General features: G+C 42.5%; 1 protein-coding gene and 1 long non-coding RNA gene across 6 annotated transcripts; one reads left to right on the top strand and one right to left on the bottom strand.

The window, feature by feature from the left end:
• Positions 1-918: 918 nt before the first annotated feature.
• stk32a (serine/threonine kinase 32A) lies at positions 919-20,074 on the top strand. Of its 5 annotated transcripts, none has more exons than XM_061299206.1 (14): positions 1,526-1,863; positions 2,685-3,011; positions 3,095-3,126; positions 6,207-6,262; positions 7,396-7,547; positions 11,028-11,201; positions 14,251-14,288; positions 14,629-14,718; positions 14,882-14,985; positions 15,791-15,907; positions 16,377-16,502; positions 16,766-16,894; positions 18,418-18,482; positions 18,569-20,074. In XM_061299206.1, exons 5-14 carry the CDS (start codon positions 7,429-7,431, stop codon positions 18,684-18,686), a joined length of 1,080 nt encoding a protein of 359 aa, XP_061155190.1. In that variant the 5' UTR covers positions 1,526-1,863; positions 2,685-3,011; positions 3,095-3,126; positions 6,207-6,262; positions 7,396-7,428; the 3' UTR covers positions 18,687-20,074. The 5 variants fall into 5 exon arrangements, with proteins under 5 accessions (XP_061155189.1, XP_061155190.1, XP_061155188.1 ...); XM_061299204.1 differs by lacking the exon at positions 3,095-3,126 and adding an exon at positions 1,953-2,016 and having other exon boundaries at positions 1,527-1,863; XM_061299205.1 differs by lacking the exons at positions 1,526-1,863; positions 3,095-3,126 and adding an exon at positions 919-1,057.
• Positions 6,227-8,563, bottom strand: LOC133168010 (uncharacterized). The gene is made up of 2 exons (XR_009718136.1): positions 7,967-8,563; positions 6,227-6,885 (listed from the first exon to the last, which is right to left on the bottom strand). It is a non-coding gene; the product is annotated as an uncharacterized LOC133168010 (long non-coding RNA).
• Positions 20,075-20,293: the final 219 nt, after the last annotated feature.

Below are 20,293 nucleotides of genomic sequence, written 5' to 3'. Positions count from 1 at the left end.
ATTCTCCTTAGGCACGGACAAATGGCATGCAGGAGAAAAGGTAGAAAGCATTTAGTTTAGGACAACAAAGACATCATGGAGCCAATTTCTGGACATGTTTAAATCTGTTGACCCATATGTGCCTTTACTACTAAAGCCTATAATGGTCCATAGCAATATTTCCCAGAGAGGAGGACATCAGCACAAAAATGAAAGGAAGATCAGACATCTTGGAAATCTTGAATATTTGTCATCATAATCCCTGTTTAATGAGCCATGAGACAAACAGCAGCCACTCTGCTTCCTGTTTCATGTTCCACTGAACTTCCTAATTCTCTCGACTTGTTTTGAAATACAAGCCGAGCGTGTGTAGTCCCCAGATGCATATGGCGGGCACTGGATGACAAATATTATTCTCACCCAACATGATCCTTGAGAAAGCCGTCAACACATTTTGTTTTGCGGCTGTGGCAAAGCAAGCAGCAGGTGGGTTGCCGTTGGCTTGTGTCACTAGTGGTTAACACCTCTCATTATTTCTCATGCTTGCTCTGCTCGGCAGCTGAGACACAGATGAGTCATCACCATCAGGGTGAGGTGACAAAAGTATTGGGCCATTACGAATGAATACAAGGGGATGTGAAAATGTGTTACAGTCTAAAAAAAAATAATGAAATTAATACAATATATTAATTGCATTGCTAAATTACATCAAATGCAAAAAATAATAATTGTAGGAGTTACAGAAGCTTTTGGGTTATCATAGCCAAGGTGATCCACTCATATGCTTTACTGCAGCTTTAATGAAATATTAATGACTGAAATGAGACGTAAGAAAGATCCCACATGACTAATCAATGCAAAATGTGGGTTTATGTTGTATCCTTTCTCTATCAGTAGAGGGAGCCACTCTCACATCTTTTTCATACTGAGTCCGTCTGCAAGCACTCGGCGTGTGCTGATACTGTGCAACAAAGTCCTCCCTATTTACACTTCCTTAACTTCCTGGGAGACAGATTCGGTTTCAAAACAGGACCAGCCTGCTGAGGCAGCTGAGTTGGCTCACTTTTTCTGTGTCCAGGTGAGAGAAACCGCGTCCTTGTCCATGTCAGCTTTAATAGTGTCTCACTTCCAAATGGAGAGACTGGCCTGGTGTTAAACGGTCAGCATATTTATTGTGTGCAGGAGGGCCGATTGACCCGCTTTAAAATTTCTCATTGAGTGTTTTGGAAGGACTCTGACAACGATGAAGTTGGCAAGAAAAAGAATATCTATCATCCTATTTTTTTTAATCACTGTTGTCGACCTTCAACGGTACATTTAAGTTCAGTTGTTTTTAACTTTTAAATACACTAAATTCGCATTTAATCTATGAGGGCAGATATATAGGAACAATTATCACTTTGCATAATTGCATAATTGCATAATTAGACCAATGCAATTAACATGAGGATAAGATGCAGCTGCAGAATGCAGAATCGGTTGCTTAAGCAATTGTCACAAATGCCCCACGAGCTATTAAAGGTGTCAGTTGCGCAAAATGCAGTCAATTGAAGGGTGACAAGCCATTATCAGTTTCATTCTCTGTGGGTGCATGAGTAACGTGCTCGTCAGCCAGCGTCACAGCTCCACGGACGTGTGCGCGCCACCCCAGACGCGTGGCCACGGTGGTGAGAAGCATATACCGCACAGGCGGCAACATGGAGATCAGGCGCTCTTTTTAGGAATAAAAAACACTCCTCCGGAAAACACAACCTTTTTGTTCTGTGTCTATTTTATTTTTATTTTATTTTTTTATGGCGAGCTCCGGATAAGTGAGGCTTTCAGAGCAGCACTGTTGCTCTCTTGCAAGCCAGGCAGATGCTCATAAGCTCCGCGAGCAGAGAGGTACGTGTTCCGCACTTGTCCCGCGTGGAGGACTTTCTATTCAGTGCATGCTTCACCCTTCTTCGTCACCATCATCATTTCTGCGCAAGGGTGTCCTCTGTGCGGATGCGGCTCCACGCACCGGTTTTGGGAGGATATTGTCACATCTTGTCTGTGAGTTACATTGCATGAAAAAAAAAAAAGATTCAGCCACCACACGTGGATGCATGCATGACACTTTATTCATGCCATTCAACAACTGCAGTTCGAGGAGACAATCGAGCACCACTCCAGCTAGAATATCAACCATTCATTCATTTGTGCGTCCAGTGGTTGGAGGCCACTGCAGACCTGATCTCCATAAGTACAGTTCTTGATGTGTTGGCCAGGTGTCCACTGTTTAAAAATAAAAACTACTATTGAAAGCTATATTATTGTGTTTTCGGGTTCCAATAATTTGCCACCTGTACTGTCTGTACTGACTCTAGAAATGTCTTTTTTTTTTTAGTTAGGGGGTGAAAAAAAAACAAGTTGGACCTATAACTAGGAAGTGTGCACCTTGAGCAGTTGCATTTTTTACAAACCAGTTAGGCAGGGTGTGAAAGAAAGAAAACACCAGTTGTCCTCTGGCACTCAAAAAAACACTTAAATACTAACACTTGTGCGACACGTTTTCTTGTACATTGTCACAATTGAAGAAGTGCTCAATGCTGAGACACTTTGTTTTATGCATGAGACGCCCTTCTTCTTGCTCGCTATTTGCCTGCTACTTAAGCGCCGCCTCCAGCCCCCCCCTCCTTCCCTTCCACTCACCATGTTACGTTTGCCTTCTCCCCACACAGGTTAGACAGTCACCAGAGACGTCAACCCATCTCCTTCCAAAGACCTCGCTCGACCTCCAGACATCAGTGAAGACGGGACAGCAATTCTCAAAAAGGCTGTGAATGCCTTTGTAGGACTTGGACCACCTGTGCTCCCCCCTGCCCATAGAGATGCAGGGTTGCATGCGTGTGTGCCAAGGTTGAGAAGAGTTGCTAACCAGGCTATGAGAGCATCCCGCTCTTGGATGCGGAGTTAAGTGACAGGAGCTGAAGCGGAGGCTGACTGAGGAGTCGCCATGGGGCTTGGACAGTCCAGCAAGTCTCCCATCACGGGTGAGACCGACGAGGGTGAGTTTTACCTTTGAAGAGTCCGAAAACCTCTTCATGTACTTTTGTGGCTGAAATCGTGTTGCTGTGCTGTGATCCTCAAGAGACTGGACTGAACTGGACTTTGATGTAGAAGGTATTTCATCTTATATATAAAAAAGGCTTAAGGGCTTTTTGCAGCAGAAAAAAATGAAACTAGTTAAAGGTGAAAGGTTTTCAAGAAGAAAGAAAAAGTCTGGTTGATTAGGATTCCATTTCATCATGTGATTTAAAGATTTAAAAAAAAAAGAATTCAATGACACCATATGGCGACAGCTCTGTGCAGCATGACCTATTCATGCATAGAGAGTGACGAGGAGCAACAGTTTTCACATTCATATTTCAAGGAGGCAGCACGTGCAAGAATGGTTGGCACATCTGCTTCCATTTGCATATTCTCCCCTGCTTGCATGGTTTTCCCATTTCAGAAACATGTCTGCGTAATTCAAGACTTGAAATTATCCATAGATGTGAATATGAATGTAAAAAAAAAAAGATCCGTGTACAGCGAGTGAGAAGGTTGTCCAGCATCAGACAGGAAGATAAAATCTCATATATTCTAGTTTGGATTGGAAATATATTTTTTGTGCTACTAGTCCTGAAACTTTTCTGACTTCCATGCCGACAGCACTGTGGCCTACCACTGGACAAAGAACTGGCATTTGTGGGAGAAAGTCTGCAGTCTTACTATTTGCAAACAGTTTGAAGGTGTCACCCGTTTCTGTGTGAAGATGCTTGAATTTATTGATCCAAGTGTTTGGCAGCATCCCGCCGACTATAACTTGAGTCAGTGTGACATGTTGATTAAATCAGAAATGCACTTCTAAATGATAGATTTGACATGCTCACGGCCCTTATTAACTACAGGGATGGTCTTCCGGAGAGCTGCATAAGATTTGCATTCATTTGTTTTCTTTGTCACTTGAATGTGCACACACAATTTGCCCTTGTCAAATGACTGCATCACACCCACTAACATTACACCCTTTTCACTGGAAGCAAACTTTCCCAACGAAATCATTCATCAACGATGGTGAACCTCACTGCGGATGAGTCATCCGGCTTACCATTCGGTAAAACGGCACTCCTAACCAAATCTTTACCGTGGATCTTTTGAGGAAGTTTCTTGGGCAGTATTTTTTTTAACTTGTTCAACTCCACCGATGGGATTTTATTTCCATGACCTCATTACCAAATTATAGCGAAGGATCCATTTGCAAGCATGTTAGGGTTAGATACAAAATGATAAACAAGTCCCTAATCAATCCTTGGAGGTTCACTAAACTTTAATTTCTGGAGGCATGCTGAGGGCTTGCAGTATGTTGTGTGCAATCACGCATGACACCGGGCCATCAAGTTTGATTTGTTTTGAAACATACTGTTCTCCTGAAATGTTTGGTCAAATGCCAATTTCAAAGTTTCCCACATATCCCGATAACAATGTTATGTGAAGACAAAAGTCAAGTTCAAATTAAAATGTTCGCTTTTCATGCAAAAAGGACCCGTTTTCTTTTTCTGAACACATCTTGTGAAGACACTATTATGGTTACAGATAAGGGAAGGTTTTCCTGGCTTGCGTCAGATGGGGCAGACTGAAATAGGTGTTGCGCAGCTAACACTTAGCCCACATTAATTGATCCAAAATGAGGCATGCATGTGACACTGAACCCTGCCAGGACATGTCGTTGATCTCCTTTGGGGAGGAAATGTGTATCCCCTAGGCGCTACATATATTTTCCACCTTGGGTAACTAGGCGACTGTGCTTAAAACGTTTGTTTACTGCTGATGGTGCTTTATTCACCTCGCTTTTGCCACATAGGCCTGAGGGCTTTGTTGCCGAGGTCGGAGTAACGGAGACGTGAGGCCTGATCTTCACGTGTGGCTCCGTAACTGCTTTATGGGGTTCGAATCCAAATAGAATCAACCTAATCCAGGTCCTTCAACAAAAGCTATTCCGATTTTCAGAAGTTTATTTATTTATTTATTTATTTATTTATTTATTTATTTATTTATTACCGTAATTTTCGGACTATAAGTCGCGTTTGTTTTCATAGTTTGGGTGGGGGGGCGACTTATACTCAGGAGCGACTTATATACATATATATGTTTTTTTTGGGCATTTTATGGCTGGTGCGATTTATAGTCCGAAAATTACGGTAATGCTCTGAATAATTTGCAGATTGGAATTATATAGAAGTGACCAGTATCCTTTAGAATGGTTATAAATCAATAAATATTCACCATTGTACTTTACTGCTGGACCTTTTGTACAGTATAAAATTCTAAGCTCGACCAGCATACAAACGCTCTTTCCCACTGTTTAGTGTGACTGATGACATTTTATAGTGGGGATTACACTCACGAAAAAGGAAAAAAAATCATTTTGATGGGTCCCAACCAAAAGTCCTTTAGAGAGATGACATCAATTCAATATGTCAGTCAAACGCAAGGTGACAAGCAAATGAGCTCCTCATTTTGACGACTTCCACACTCCATGTACGGCTGTCAACGTGTCAATTACACTCCTGTTTGGATTGCACTAATTACACGCTCTGTTGCTCATGTTTCCATCATTTAACATAGCGTATTAAAGCCGGAACAATACGAAAGTGCCTCCGTACCTCCACTTGCAAGCAGCTGTCTCTCGGAAAAAGCCATCAAGCAAAGAATCTTCGAGTAGCTCAGTGGGGAGATGAGAATGTTTATGCATGCCGTGTGTCTGTATTTGGCGTGAACAGAATGAGGTATGTGTGCACCATCTTAGAAATATGAATTGTAAATCAAGCCTCTATGGGAGTAAATTGAGTACGCAAAAATTAGGACGAGAAGCAAAAAAGAAAGTGTTACGTGGCAAACTAATCCAAAGTGTCAAATCCAAAGCGTGTGTACTTTTCTTTGTGTAAATATGGAGAGATGATGCTCAGATGAGTACGTCAAATGTCCAGCAGCTGTCTAGTTCTTAGAGCAAGTGCAGAGAGGGGAAAATCTCCTTCCCTTTGTTGTCATGGTAACCAGAAACAAACAGCCCACCCTGTTTCAAATGGCAGTGCTGGTTAATGGATGAGAGGGATGTGTGTGTGCCTGCGTGTGTGAAAGAGTAGCTTCAATTAAAAACAAAAAAAGGAAAGCACTAATAAGTGAAAATAATAATAAAAGATTCTCCTTTTTTCCCACAGTCAATTTTGACCACTTCCAGATCCTCAGAGCAATAGGAAAAGGAAGCTTTGGCAAGGTGAGCTTCTATCTTCTTAGTAAAGTTACATTTTAATATTCGTAACTGGCAAATAAATGTAATAAGAAGTTAACTATTGTGGAGGGGAAAAAAAATCATGGCAAGAATAAAAATCTTTTACAATTTCTGTATTGAGCCATTGGTGAGAGTTCCATCCTAAACAATATCAGCACCCATCCAGCGTCATTTACAGTCTTGGGATTTGTTTGAGCTGTATTGTGCAGGGTAATAATTCACATCAGCTTTTTTTGGGGGGGGGGCATGCACAATGACTTCTAACAATGTGGCCGACTGTACAGCATCAACATTCTGTCTGACGGCAGATAAGCAGTCTAATCACGGTACATGGCAAGCTGCTCAATGGGGGGAGTGATGTGATCAGGCTCTGGCTGATTAACTGCACCAGCTGCTCCACACAAGACTCCCTTAGATAACAGATAACGGTAATCACTAGCTTATTGATGCTTGTAGCACTGACGCACGTCTCTGGAGCGGCTATAGTCTTACTGTCAAAAGGAGGGAAGCACCCCGATGTCATTTATTTAATGGAGAGCCAATCCGGATCCAGGTTCTTACGGGGTGCTGCTGTTGCTGCCCTCCTCCACTGCACTGCGAAAAGTCCTCTGGAAATTTGAAGAAAAAATATGTTAAACTGAGAAAAATACCGTAATTTTAAGTCGTGTTTTTTTTCAAAGTTCGGGTGGGGGGGCAACTTATACTCAGGAGCGACTTATATACATATATATGTTTTTTTTTTTCACTTTTTTGGGCATTTTATGGCTGGTGCGACTTATACTCCGGTGCGACTTATAGTCCGAAAATTACGGTACTACTTAAAATAGGCAGAAAAAAAATTAAATTGAGAAACATAATACTTAAAATAGGCAGAAAAAATAATACTTAAAATAAGCAAAATTATCTGACGACAAACAAGAACGTTTTACTTGCAAGATTTTGAAAATAAGAAAAAAATAATAAGAAAATATTACTAGGCCCATATCTACAGCAGTCCTGAAATTAGTCTTTTAAAAATTCCAGACCTCAAAACATAAGCAATCCAATACATTTGTTCAAATAGATAACAATTCCATCATTGTCAGTGGTTTGCATTGAAATAATTCTGCTCCTCCCAGGTCTGCATCGTGCAGAAGAAAGACACCAAGAAGATGTACGCTATGAAATACATGAACAAGTTAAAATGTGTGGAGCGGAATGAAGTGAGGAACGTCCTGAAAGAGCTGCAGATCATGCAGAACCTGGAGCATCCTTTTCTGGTCAACATCTGGTAAATCTCCCTTACTCGTCTTTTTATTGTTCTCTTAACGCGTCTTTACTCAGTCTATTAAATTTCATACGGGTGAAAGAGATATTACAGTGGGACGAAATCGCCTTGTGTGAGAACCTCTGAAATACTCTGTCATTGATTTCCACTTCCACAGCCTCCCCTCATGACCACAAAAGCCATTTAAATTCCTCCCTATGGCATTGTCATCGCGACACTGTCCATCAGCGCGTTGAAATACACTCAAAAGGCAAAATGACCCATTAAAATGATGTTCGTTCAGTCCGTGGTGAGTCATGAACACCCACAATCCTTCATGCGCATCACCCCATCCCTTTGAAGTAGCTAAAAGGGGGGAGAAAAAAAAAAAGGAGTTTGCTTGCTCCTCTCAAGCTTCATTTTTTTTTTTCCAACCCATTTACCTCACTGCCTTTGGGGAATTTAAGGACGCAGCCTCAGCCTTCGGATTGCGAATCATCAACGTGAGTCACGGGGCTCCTTTCGAGCAACTCGGCGATCAGCGTATTGAGCATCGAGAAGGACATCTCGGAGATGCTTCACGTGTGCGCTTTGTTAGGTTACTGTCTGAAAGGCTTCATTTATTTTTGATAAGAGAGAATGGGAGGAAAGAAAAACTGGCATGGCTGAATGAAAACGAACAAGCTCTTCCAGTCCCTTGCAGTTAATTGCTCTCACTTTGTTTTTGATTTATTCACTGTTTTGGATCGCCCTAATGTTACGCCATATCTTTCAACAACACTGACAGAAAGTCTGCTCGGAGAGAAACAATCTCGGCCATAAACAAGTCAAGATGGAGGGATAGCGAAAAAAGAGGATGGGATACAGGAAATTAAGGACAGCTGAGCTCGGAGGAGGCTCCAGACACGGGCAATGTTCTGACTTATGGGGCAAACAATGACAGCGCATGTTTTCCGGCATGCTGCGTTGGAAGAGTCTGAAAGTGAATGCTTTTGGCAGTGGAAATTCCCCCCCTGGGAGGGGAGAGGTGCTTCCCTCTGGAGATGTGCTTGGGTCAGCAGCTCTCGCCCGCCCGCCCGCCCGCCCGCCCACTCGCTGGCTTGTGTTGAGCTGGCACATGTTTGTCCTGCGTTCAAGGTTAAAGACTGAGAGATTACCTGCAGGCAAATGAAACGCACCGACCAGCTAGATGTAGATAAACCGATTTTTTTCTTCTCCTTTTTTGGACTATGGAAACAAAAGAGAATCATTTTTTAATCAAGCCTGTATGACTTATTGTTATTGTTGCTTTTTCAGGCCAAAGTGGGAAAAGTCATTGTCCTAAAGCGAAAACAAAATGAAATAAAAGGGAGGAGAATTGGATTAATTTTGATTAATTTGCCCGCCCGATGTCGATTTTTTGGAGGCCAGTGTTGATGTTTATTTTTGGCAGGAAAAAAACTATTACAAATCTATCCGCTGATTACATTTTATAAACATACAACATACGTCTTGTAGGGCTGACCCCGCTCACAACTACATGCTACCGTAAAAAAAAAAAAAAAAAAGTCATAGCATAACTGCTACAGGACTCAACTGTACAAAGAAAAGTAAAAGCCTAAATTGCTTCGGGGGGGTTGTACCAGCAAGCCTTCAACATCTATGTTTTATCTTCTATTCATGCTCCTATCCTGCAGAAAGTACCAACTGTATTTTCTTATCAAAGCAATGCCTTGAAAGCAATGACGACAAAAGAAATTCCTGTAGGAATCAACATTGCGTAATTCATAAATAGAATTCCAAATCTTGGAGAGAATATGTAAATTCATCTAAGTCTGAGTTTGAAAGTTGGACTGTAACACCCTCCAAGTTTCCTCCATAATCAAATGGATTTTTTTTTTCAAAGAATTGACAGTAATGTTGTACAGAATGTCTATTAAATACAAAAGAGAGGAAAGGAGTTCCGTGTAAGGACATTATCCTGTAAGCTGCTGCGAGACTTCCATTATCCAAGTGGCCTGCGGTGCCTCTGCTTCTCTTAAAAGCTCCATGCAGGATGCGCTCCCTCAGGATTGGCTGGCTGGAGGCCACAAAGCGGTCACATTCAAACACATGTGAGACGAGAGGCACAACCAGACAGACAGAAAAACACAGACGGCTAGAAGGAGGACAATGTTCCAAAGCTGCCTCGGTACCGGGAAGACGTCCAGAAGCTCTTGTCCCCATTCTTCTGTTGCTCTGTGAGCAAAACAAAAAAACTGCTAATGGAAATTCAAAAACATGAAGGACTTTTTTTTTTTTTTTTAAATCATCGTATTTTAGAAAGAAGAGTATGGAGTGGAAAAAAAACAGCCAACCACTCCGCATAACGACCCGGAGCCCAGATTCCAAACCAGAACTGACATCATTCCCGGTAGTGAAAGGGAAAGTACCAAATATTTGACACAAATAAATAGGTGTTCAAAGGAGACCATTAGTCTGTCAATCAATCGAGTAGCTGTGTCTCCTAAATGCATGTGACAGCTCTGCCTCATTATAACCTTGACTAACTGGGTTAAAAGATATTTACGCTCCACTCATCAATGTCTGTGAAGGAGAGATGGAAAGTATGAGAGAGATAATGAGACGATTGAAATGATTAATGTGCTGGAACATTGTTAGCAGGCTCACACTGCTGACTACAACCTCAGCATTTTTTTATTTTATTTTTTATCAAAGACTTGCATATTCATTTTTTCCCGTTCATCTGTAGATGAGTGACAATCAAAATGTTTTTGGGTGAAACTTGAAAGTGGAATTCAAAGAGAATGGAGCTTTGTAATCATGTTTTGGTATTTGGGTGGTTCTCTGCAAGCGTGCTACCATTGCGTGGTCAAAACACTGACTCACTTCGTGTCGTCATTTTCTTCCGCATTCAAATGCTTTGGTGTGAGCTGTACAAGGGAAAAAGTGCTAAGGCAATGTATGTATCCTCTTTCCAACCTTGGCAGATTTTCTTCCTGCCCTGTGAAGCCAATCAGCATTATCCGAGCCCCTAACAAACAATTTGGAGTCAGCTCGATAAATGCAGTAGAATCACCTTTCCATCCCTGTGTGTTAAGCCACAACAATAACATTGTCCAAGTGTGTGGTTATGTCAAAACCAGGCTGAATGTTGGAAAAGAGCAGTTTGGCATCACATCAGCGAGAAGCTTGAATAGTAATCATTGCAACGGCAAAGTAGTCAGCCGCATGCTGATTTGGACTTCCCTCCTCAGATGTTGCCTTTCACGCAAAGTGCGATTGACACGAATACAGAAGATACCATGAATTTGCCATCTACAAGAAAATATGGTCTAAAAAGAAATTCATGGGACATCACAGTTGGCGGGATTTGCTTTGGCGGGCCATATTAAATGACTTGGCGGGCCGGATCTGGCCCCCGGGTCTTAAGTTTGACACCTATCAAAATCATACATCTATATTTTGGAATGTCATTCCACACTGCTGATTATCTTTGTGACTGTTCATCTTCCACTATTGCAGGTATTCCTTCCAGGATGAGGAGGACATGTTCATGGTGGTCGATTTGCTCCTGGGAGGAGACCTGCGCTATCATCTGCAGCAGAACGTTCATTTCTCCGAGAGCACGGTCAAGCTGTACATCTGCGAATTGGCTTTGGCTCTGGGGTACCTGCGCTCCAAGCACATTATACACAGGTTTGATTTTTCCTCAATTGCTGACTGGTCAGTACAATTCCAAATTGGAATACAATTGAATGTTCAAATGTTACTCAAAGCATCGCCTGCACGTAGTTAATCCACGTTTAATGACGCTGAAAATGTCACCCTATACTGGAAGGAGGAAAATGTATTCAAATGTGAGGTCATCACAGGTTCAACTGCATTTCCCTCGTGTCCGTCCACATGTATTTTATTCAGCCATAAAAAGACTGCTTAGTCAATGTGCAGAAAGGTTCAAATAGCTTGACGCAAAGGTCCCACCCGACACAAGCGTTATCCCTTGGCTGCAGACTGTGGCTACTATAAAATGTGCGAGATAAAGACTTATTTAATTTCTAAACTGCAGGTTAAGTGCTTTTTAAGCGGAGCGAGCCACATGGCGGCTGCTGCCAAACTCTGGGAAAAAAGTCCTCAAATCCTCAACTGAGACTACTCACAGGACGATTAATCCTTCCTTTTAAAGTGATTTAATCCGGCAACTAGGCTTTCTCTATTTGTGTTGTCGAATATACGGCTTAAGCCGAGGTACAATTGTATTGTCTAATAGGCTACATTTGACCAGTTTGTGAATTTTGCGACTCATCAAGTGTTTATTCCGTGATGCTGTCAGCCTCCATTTTGGAAACGGGGTTTCCAAAGCGTACAATGGAGCTCAATTGCATCATCCTCCCTGACATTTACGTCCATTCAACACAACTCAGTGTCGGCACACAATGGACCTGTGAGCACCTGCGTATATTTTTAGCATGAAAAGCCTCAATCAAACATGTTCGTTCCAGCGTTGGAGGAATAATGTCCGCTAGTCAAGAAAAAGCGATCCCGTTCTTTTATCATGATAACAGGAAACATCGCAGTAGTGGAGAATAGGAATAGACGAGGCCAACTAATGAGTCGCAAAATCGCGTGACCTCATCCGTTTTTCGTAAACATGAGTCAGAGTGAGAAGAGAAATAAAACGGGACGGTAGAATTATGTTGCAAATTCCGTTCGGTCCATTGAGTGAAATTTAAATGCAACTCTACGTCAAAGTGATCATTTCTATTTTAGTAGCGGCCTGGCCAGCTGATGCGGAGCTAGAATCAACATCACTTCAATCTGCATTCATTAGTTTTAAATGAGATGAGACGTTCATCTCATTTCTATGGAAATTGAGTGAAGAATTTCACACAGATGTGACCGCTAAGATTTGCTACTTAGTAGGCATGTTCCATCCCATTTCTTTGCACCACCGATACCAATACAGAAGTACTCAACGATACCGGTACCACCGCTAGCCATTTCGAGCGCATTCATTTTACATTTGGGTAAAGACGAAAAAAGACCGAGGGGGAATTATACGCTCATGTTTCATAAATACAGATGAAGGTGCAAGATGGTGCTAGCTCCTTGAATGTTGTGCTTCAAAATAAAAAAGATCATCGAATGTCTACCAGACATTGCTGAAAACCATCTTGTCTTGTCTGCAACAAAAAGATGCAGATAAGGCAGAAGATGGACGGCTCTGAGTTACTCGTGGTAGGACTGACAGGTTGTGTACTTAAGATGTGTGTTTTAACCTTCGTTTTATTTTTGTGCCTTCTCCAAACTTGTCAACCCTGACATCACCCAGCAGCCGCACTCAGCTCTCCTTAATGAATAAGGAATGAACCTCTCATACACGGGCAGACACACAGTGTGCCCCCATGTGAGAAAACACTCACATGTACGTGCATCGGCGTCGTTCTCACACGTGCCAGTGCTCCTTTGCCCAAAAGAAGAAACGGGCGAGCGTGACGTATGCTTGCGTGAGCCAGGCATCTCCCAGGCTTGGTCCTCGTAGGCCAGCTCCGGTATCAACTCAGGATCTTATGACCCGCGTACAGGTTTTCAGTTACCCCTCTGCCTCTGATAGCAGGCTGTAATGAGGCCATTAGATCCCGCTAATAGCTTGTAGAACCCGTCAAGCGAGAGAAAAGAATGCGCGGATCAGTTTGCGCCAAGCAAACCGCACACGTCTTCTGACTTTACTCAAAATGTTTGAACATCCTCTTTATTGCATTTTACCATCAATTTGAATGCTTGTCTGTGCCGAGCCATTTCCGACGACACTATTTATACTCGCTTGATTTGGTCAATATTCCAATAAATTTATAATTTATTAAATAATATTATTATAATAAATAATAATTTATTAAAAGCCTAATGCCTCCTAGTATTTTAAGATTAGCGGTGCCGTCATGCTTTTATTGCTGTCTTAATTTGCGGGAATGCTAAAAAAAAAAGATTGTCCTGCATGAGTTTGAAAAAAAAATCCTATTGTAGGTGCAGAGGTTTCTTGGGTATGTAATGTCAGCTTCGATGAAAACTAATGATATATCATCCCATCATTCGTGATAAAGTGACTGACTGAAGTTGACAGTTTCAGACAGCTATGGACTCATCTATGTAATATATTGAATTTAGGGCTTCATATCTAATTCCCTTTTTTCTCATCCCATCAGCATTATTTGGGTCCTTCCTTGACAATGTCATCCCGGCCTCTGGATCTCCCCCCCCCCATCCTATCTGAGTCAGACCCACTGTCTCTCTCTGTCACTTCCGACCCAGCAGGCTCTGAGGCAAATGTCAGCTAATTAAGTCTTACATGAGCGACCTTTCTCACCCTCCCACCTGTGCGCACGCACCGCTTGATCTGCCAGGGCATCGGCGAGCTCGGCACGGCGCTCCTAACGTCAGCCACACGGGGCACAGGCACAAAGCCCGGCTCAACGCGGCCTTTCATATGCTAAATACTGTCAGCTTCCTGCGGGGCAGCTGACTGTGATGAGGGAAAACATAATGAGGTGGCTTCCATTAAAGGGATCTTTACATTCTGAAGAGTATCTCAATGTTACCATCCCTACTAATATAAACACTGATGTGCTGGCTATAAAGTCAGGGCTTGATAAATAATGCCAAGTTTTTGAATATTTGGACAAGCCACCTGATTTTAAGCCATCATAATGAAAAAACAAAGCTAATGCTGCTGTTGTCTTTCTCCCTTCAGAGACATCAAGCCTGACAACATACTACTGGATGAACATGGTGAGCTCCTTTATTTATATAGAGAGAGAGAGAGAATATTGAAATGGAATAAACCTCCCGACAGTTGTCGTGGTAATCCTGCTACGCAACGAGATAATCTGCTAAACCATTGTTCAGACATCCAGGTTGTTACAGGTTTCTGTTGTGACAATGCAGCACAAACTCCCCTGTGAAATTCCGTCAAAGCTTGAAAACAAAAGATGTGAGGCAAGAAAGATGAAACGTGGGAGTGAGACAGAGGCATCATTAAATATGAACAATCAAGCTTACTTTGACTTGGTATTTCCGTTTTTCTCCATCAACCGGATAGTACATGACATTAAATCTCTTGCTTGAACAGGTCACGTCCATCTCACTGACTTCAACATTGCAGCCATTGTGAAAGATGACCTCAAGGCAACATCCATTGCAGGGACCAAACCGTACATGGGTAAGAAAAGAGCCACATACAGTTAAAGCCTTGGGTTTATGTTCCAGATGGTTTTAGAGAAGCCACATGAATAAATTCAAAGAAATGTTCAAGCAGTCATTGATGGGCTACCACCACAGTGCCTGCTTTCTCTGAATACTCCATATTTTATATCACGTTGCAGCTCCGGAGTTATTTCACAACTTTGAAGGCTCCCATCCTGGTTACTCCTTCTCAGTGGATTGGTGGTCATTGGGCATCACAGCTTACGAGCTGCTCAGAGGGCAGGTAACAACAAAAAAAAAAAAAAAGCCGTCGTTATCGCAAGCATCATCTCGGCTTGGCTCCGCACCGACAATAAATACGGAAGCTCATGTGATTGAGGCAAGCCATTCGCCATCCAGCCCCCATAAAACAGAAGGGGATGAAGCTGTAATTGAATTTTACATTTAGATTGACCTTACTGGTGAATATTTTAGTCACGCTGTGAGACAGATGGCTGTGGGAGCATATGGAAATCTATTCAAGATTATTTTGAGGCCCATGTAATTGAAATTGATTCCCCTCAAATGAGGTTTATATTTTTCCTTTAGCTAGTCTCATCTGGAGAAGTGGAATTAAAAAATGTCACGCAAATAATGAAGAGCGCAGAATCTTTTCCACCGATCTCAGCGGCCTGGATGATACTCTAGGTCCATTAGCGCCACCTACAGGTCTGGGCATTGATTGCTGACATTAATCGCTCAACATTTCAGTGTAAAAATTGCCATCGGTTATTCAACTTTAAATGATTTTTCTAAATTCCAAGACTTAACACTTCTTCCAAAAGCCATGGTAACATTAGAGAATAGTGGAAGAGGAAAGAAAAAGCTTCTCGGTGTTTTGAAAAAAGTCGCTTAGTCCCCTTTCGCTGTATCATTTGTCCTCATAGAGGCCAGAAAATGAACAGAACCAGAGGGAGAAACATGAGTGGGTGGAAAAAACAGAAAGGGCTTGATTGCTTTTAAGACACCCACTTTGTCAAAGCAACTCCCGCGGACAGTCCAACACAAGCATTTGTAAGATTGTCTCCCGTCTCCTTGCCGGTTTTCAGAGGCCCTACGTGATGAGGTCCAGCACCCCAGCCAATGAAATCCTTCACACCTTCCACAAGGTCCACCTCAGCTTCCCAACAGCGTGGTCCTCAGAGATGAAGTCGCTTCTCAGAAAGGTATAGCGCACGACCGACACACCACATCATTGCGTTATCAATTTGCATAGTTCTTCGTGTGCTAAGACCTTTGAGATGTCCACACCAAAAGACCCTAAAGCTCTGATAACAAAGTGTATGGAGTCCATTGCTTTTGTTCCAATCAAGTCTTCATATGCAGGTTTAGTCTTGGCAGCCATCCACTGCAGTTTTAACTGTTGCATTTCTCCGTGCGCAGACTTCACTCACCTCATTAGCATTCCGGCCGAGTGTGTGCGAGAGACTGAGAATGTGTGTGAGTCTGATGTAAAGAGAACGTAAGAGGAGAATTCCACGCATAATAGATTTCATCATTATCCTTCACACTTCACCAATCCGCCCAGTCACCGTTTGCCTTCTATGTGGAACTTGTTGTCTTTGACTCTCAGCCAAACTATCTTGCAGCTCGGACCACTCATGGCTCACAATTGGATATTTCTCTCCCCTTCAGTTGCTCTGCATAGACGTCCACAAGCGCATTTCCTGTCTGGCAGAACTGCAAGATCTGGACTACATGTCGGACGTCAGTTGGGACAGTGTGCTCAGCAAGCAGATTCCTCCGGGCTTCATTCCCAACGTGAGCATGACAATTCAACTGACGTGGTCGAACACCAAACGTTCCTCGTGAGGCCATTGCCGCATCAATCACCGTCGTAGTCGGTAGCTAAACGGAACATAAAAAAACAATCATAAATCCCGTGACCTCGACACCGATATTTTCTTTTCGGGGGGGGGGGGGGGGGGGGGCAGACTAGCAGACTAAGTAAATCAATGTCACAGTCTTTAGATGCTTATTGGAATGGTCATCTTTTCATTTGAATCGCTGATGTGGCTTTCCAGAAACGGCGACTAAACTGTGATCCTACATTTGAGCTGGAGGAAATGATCCTGGAGTCCAAACCTCTTCACAAAAAGAAAAAAAGGCTCGCTCGAAAGACCAAGGACCAAGGTTCCGATGGGTCACCGCAGGTAATTCCGACATCCCTAAGCGTGCATGCATGAGCCCTGAAGAAGTTTATTTTGCCATCTTCCAGTCGCTAATAGGAATGTCAAGGACACGTTTAAGGACTCCCTCACCATCCCAACAAATGGGCCGCCTGCCCGCTGCCTGACTTTGCAAGGCAAATAGCACGGTCCTCAATTTTCTTTGCCGTCTTTCCCGCACATAAATCAGTCGTACCCCTTTGGGTGTTTATATAAAACGGAGGCGAGAAGAGAGAGGTTAATTTGATCGTCCAGTCAAGTGTGACGCGGCTGGTGCGCTCGCAACGTCTACACACAACTGGAATGGAAGTGAAGGAAATTAAAGTGGCTGTGAGTGATTGAAGCTTTCATCTAATGCTGTTTGTTCATTGTTGTTGCTGTAAAATACTTTGTTGATATTTTTTCTTTTACCGACTTGGGGACACTTTCAAGTTGAGTTCAAGAGCAAGAAAGAAAGTTTTTTGTTTTTTTATGTCTACAATAACTCAAATGAAATGCATCCAGTGAGCGTTGCTGTGTTTTTCGTACATTTACACAACACAAGAGAAAATGGTTTAGGCCAACTGAGAGCATAAATCATTTTCATGGCTGGGGTAAAGTAAAAATATTTTTAAAGATATGAGGGGAAAAAAAGTTCTGTCTCGCCCATGGTGCAATGCTTAAAATCCTGCCAGGCAGCTTTTGATGGATGCATGTACGTATGTGAGAAAGTAAAAGAAAAATGTCAGCCGTGTGATTTTAAGCATGATAACTGGAGCGTAACAGATCAATATTAAATGAAGTCATCTCTACTTGCCTCCCTTCTCTGTATTGTTTTTGCATATTTCTATTTGGGCTCTCCTCCCTTGTCCCGGCCGGGACTGCCTCTGCAATGCTGTCTGCCTGTCACTGTCACTCTCCTTCACCGCGCGTGACCTCTTTTTCAAACGCCTTTTCATCACTCCCAGCCTGCTCGCCTAATACCGACCTCATAACGTAGCGGCGGGCGAATTAACTCGATTGAAATTCTTTGGAGATATCGCAGACATTTCGACTCATTTGCCGCACTCGCACGTATACTCTCTTCTAGTCTGACGCATGAAATGAGAAAACAGAAGTTATTGACATTTATTTGAAGTGGTAGTCATAGTTTGCTCCGCACTCAAGGACACTGACAAATGTCCCCAGCAGGCTCTCTTCCTGCCGAGCACTCCCCGATGCTCAAGCTAGCAGTTTGAACATCTGTCTTTACAATGATTAAATGGGTCTTGGTGTTATTTGCCGATGGTAGAGCTAACCCTAACCCTCATCCAGAGTGTGTGTGTGCGTGCGTGCATTAAACATGTGATTTCTGTACTGTTCTGTTCTGTGCATCTGTAATGGCGGTCTCAGTATCATATCCGGATAAAAAATAAAAAATTTGTACCCATGTATAATGCGCACCCCAGATTTTAGGCCAATAAATTAGTTAAATTTTGCGCATTATACATGGAAAAAAACGGTAATTCAAATATTTGTCTTTTCCTCAGAATGGTCAGTTGCAGCAACGTTTGGAGAACATCCAGAGAGACTTTATCATCTTCAACAGAGAAAAGTAAGACACGCCCTAAAAAAAAAAAATGGTAACCAAGGTAACAAGAAATCCATTTGTGAATGATTCACACCATGTTTGTTGCACAGGTCAAAGAGAGCAGCGGCAGATTCGGACTCAACTGAACTATCCAGAAGTAACAAGAGTAAAGCAATAGAGGACGGTCAGAACAACAATGTGGAACCAGTTTCTTTTTTATCAGGATAAAGAACCGGATTCAAGCCCCCCCCCCCCACACACACACACACATTTTGTTCCGTGTCTCCCGCCATTGTTTGTAGATCAGCACCTCCGTCCCGCAACTGATATAAGCGGGTTGCCTCAACAAACGTTGCAAAGACTTGACGAGTACAGGGTGAGTGAAGAGACTCTTTACGGCCATCACGGCAGAATTTTTTTTTTCCCCCTGATCTTGAAGGACTGTTAGGGTATGTACAGTATGTCGCGTTTTGCTCTGTTACGTCACGAGAGAGAACTGTAAAGCAAACGTTCTGCTGGACACTTTATCTACATTTAGTTTGGTTCAACTTCAAGTCAGGAATGGTAATGCGCCTCCAAGATAGTAGACTTGGTTTTGATTGGAAGGTTTGTATCAGTGCTCTGAGATAGCTCTTTTCTCCTTGGTCGTTTGTGACCTTTCTGCAGGGTCGACCCACTTTCATTTTGAAAAAAGGCAAAATATGCATTTTTCCGCAATTCACAAGAATTGCCACGTGTGGATTAAGCATCAGAGAACACTCGACATCCCGTATTTCTCGTTTTGCGTCTAAGTCCGGGCTGCTCGGAAGAAGCTAGCGCTTTTAATATGTATATCCAGCAAAATGCAGCTCTGCTTACCTTTTGGCTTTGATGTAGTCTTTCCGTCAGTGTAGATTGGAGGACACTGAAAGTTGCTTGAAGGTGGCTCTGGAGCTTTAGCTAGCCCCATGATGTCGTGGTTGGAGAATTAACCCCCCCCCCCCCCCCCCCACTGCAGAATTTCATATTTGATGTGTTGTGCAGAAAGCCCGAAGCTCCAGCTACAGTTGTCCACACTACTCGTGGGGGATATATTGACCCCCTGACCCTTCCCAAATCAAATTGTCTATAGATGCCATAAAATGGCAGCAAAGCACTACTTTTCCATCAGACAGGAACTAACTAAATGAAGCTCCTCCCCTCACCAAAGAAAGCCTTTTATATGAGTACCAGACTAATGTCTGAGCACAACGACAGCAGTGATTTAGCAGTGATCCCATTCTAATTAATGGCTTTCATTCATGCTTGTTAATTCCTTGACGTTACACAGATTGATATTTGTATCTGGTTTTAAATGCTTCGAGCACTTTTTCACCCGAAAATGGGCACAGTGTTTGGATTTGTGTCGGTGTTGGTATTTGTCGTAAACGTCATTTTGCACATTTTTTCACACTGCAATAGGAGCAGTCAGTGGGAGAGGGAGGAGGTTAGTAAAATATACAATATGCTTTAAAAGGTGTATGGCAGACAAAGGCAAATTTGAAAATGGAGGTTTTGTTGTCCCTCACTTGTCACTGTATGTTTCTTCTACTGTATCTTTTAAGGTGTGCCTTAAATAACTTTGTTCCCAAACCAAACTGACTCTGCCTTAATGCATTTTTTACATGTACCATTTTAAATTCTTTATAAAAATCATACTGGAAGAAATAGAAACCTATTTCTTAGTATTGCTGTGTTGCTAGCCTCCCCTAGTGCTCAGATGTATGATTGCTGGGTTGCTATGAATATGGTGGCTTAAACATCCATCCATCCATCCATTTCTGAGAATGGACAACACTTGAATAGAATAGAATATA

The sequence above is a fragment of the Syngnathus typhle genome, linkage group LG15, assembly GCF_033458585.1.
Source record: "Syngnathus typhle isolate RoL2023-S1 ecotype Sweden linkage group LG15, RoL_Styp_1.0, whole genome shotgun sequence".
Taxonomy (NCBI): Eukaryota; Metazoa; Chordata; class Actinopteri; order Syngnathiformes; family Syngnathidae; genus Syngnathus; species Syngnathus typhle.
The sequence above is the reverse complement of the archived record's forward strand: the minus strand, read 5'-3'. Positions and strand labels throughout refer to the sequence as shown.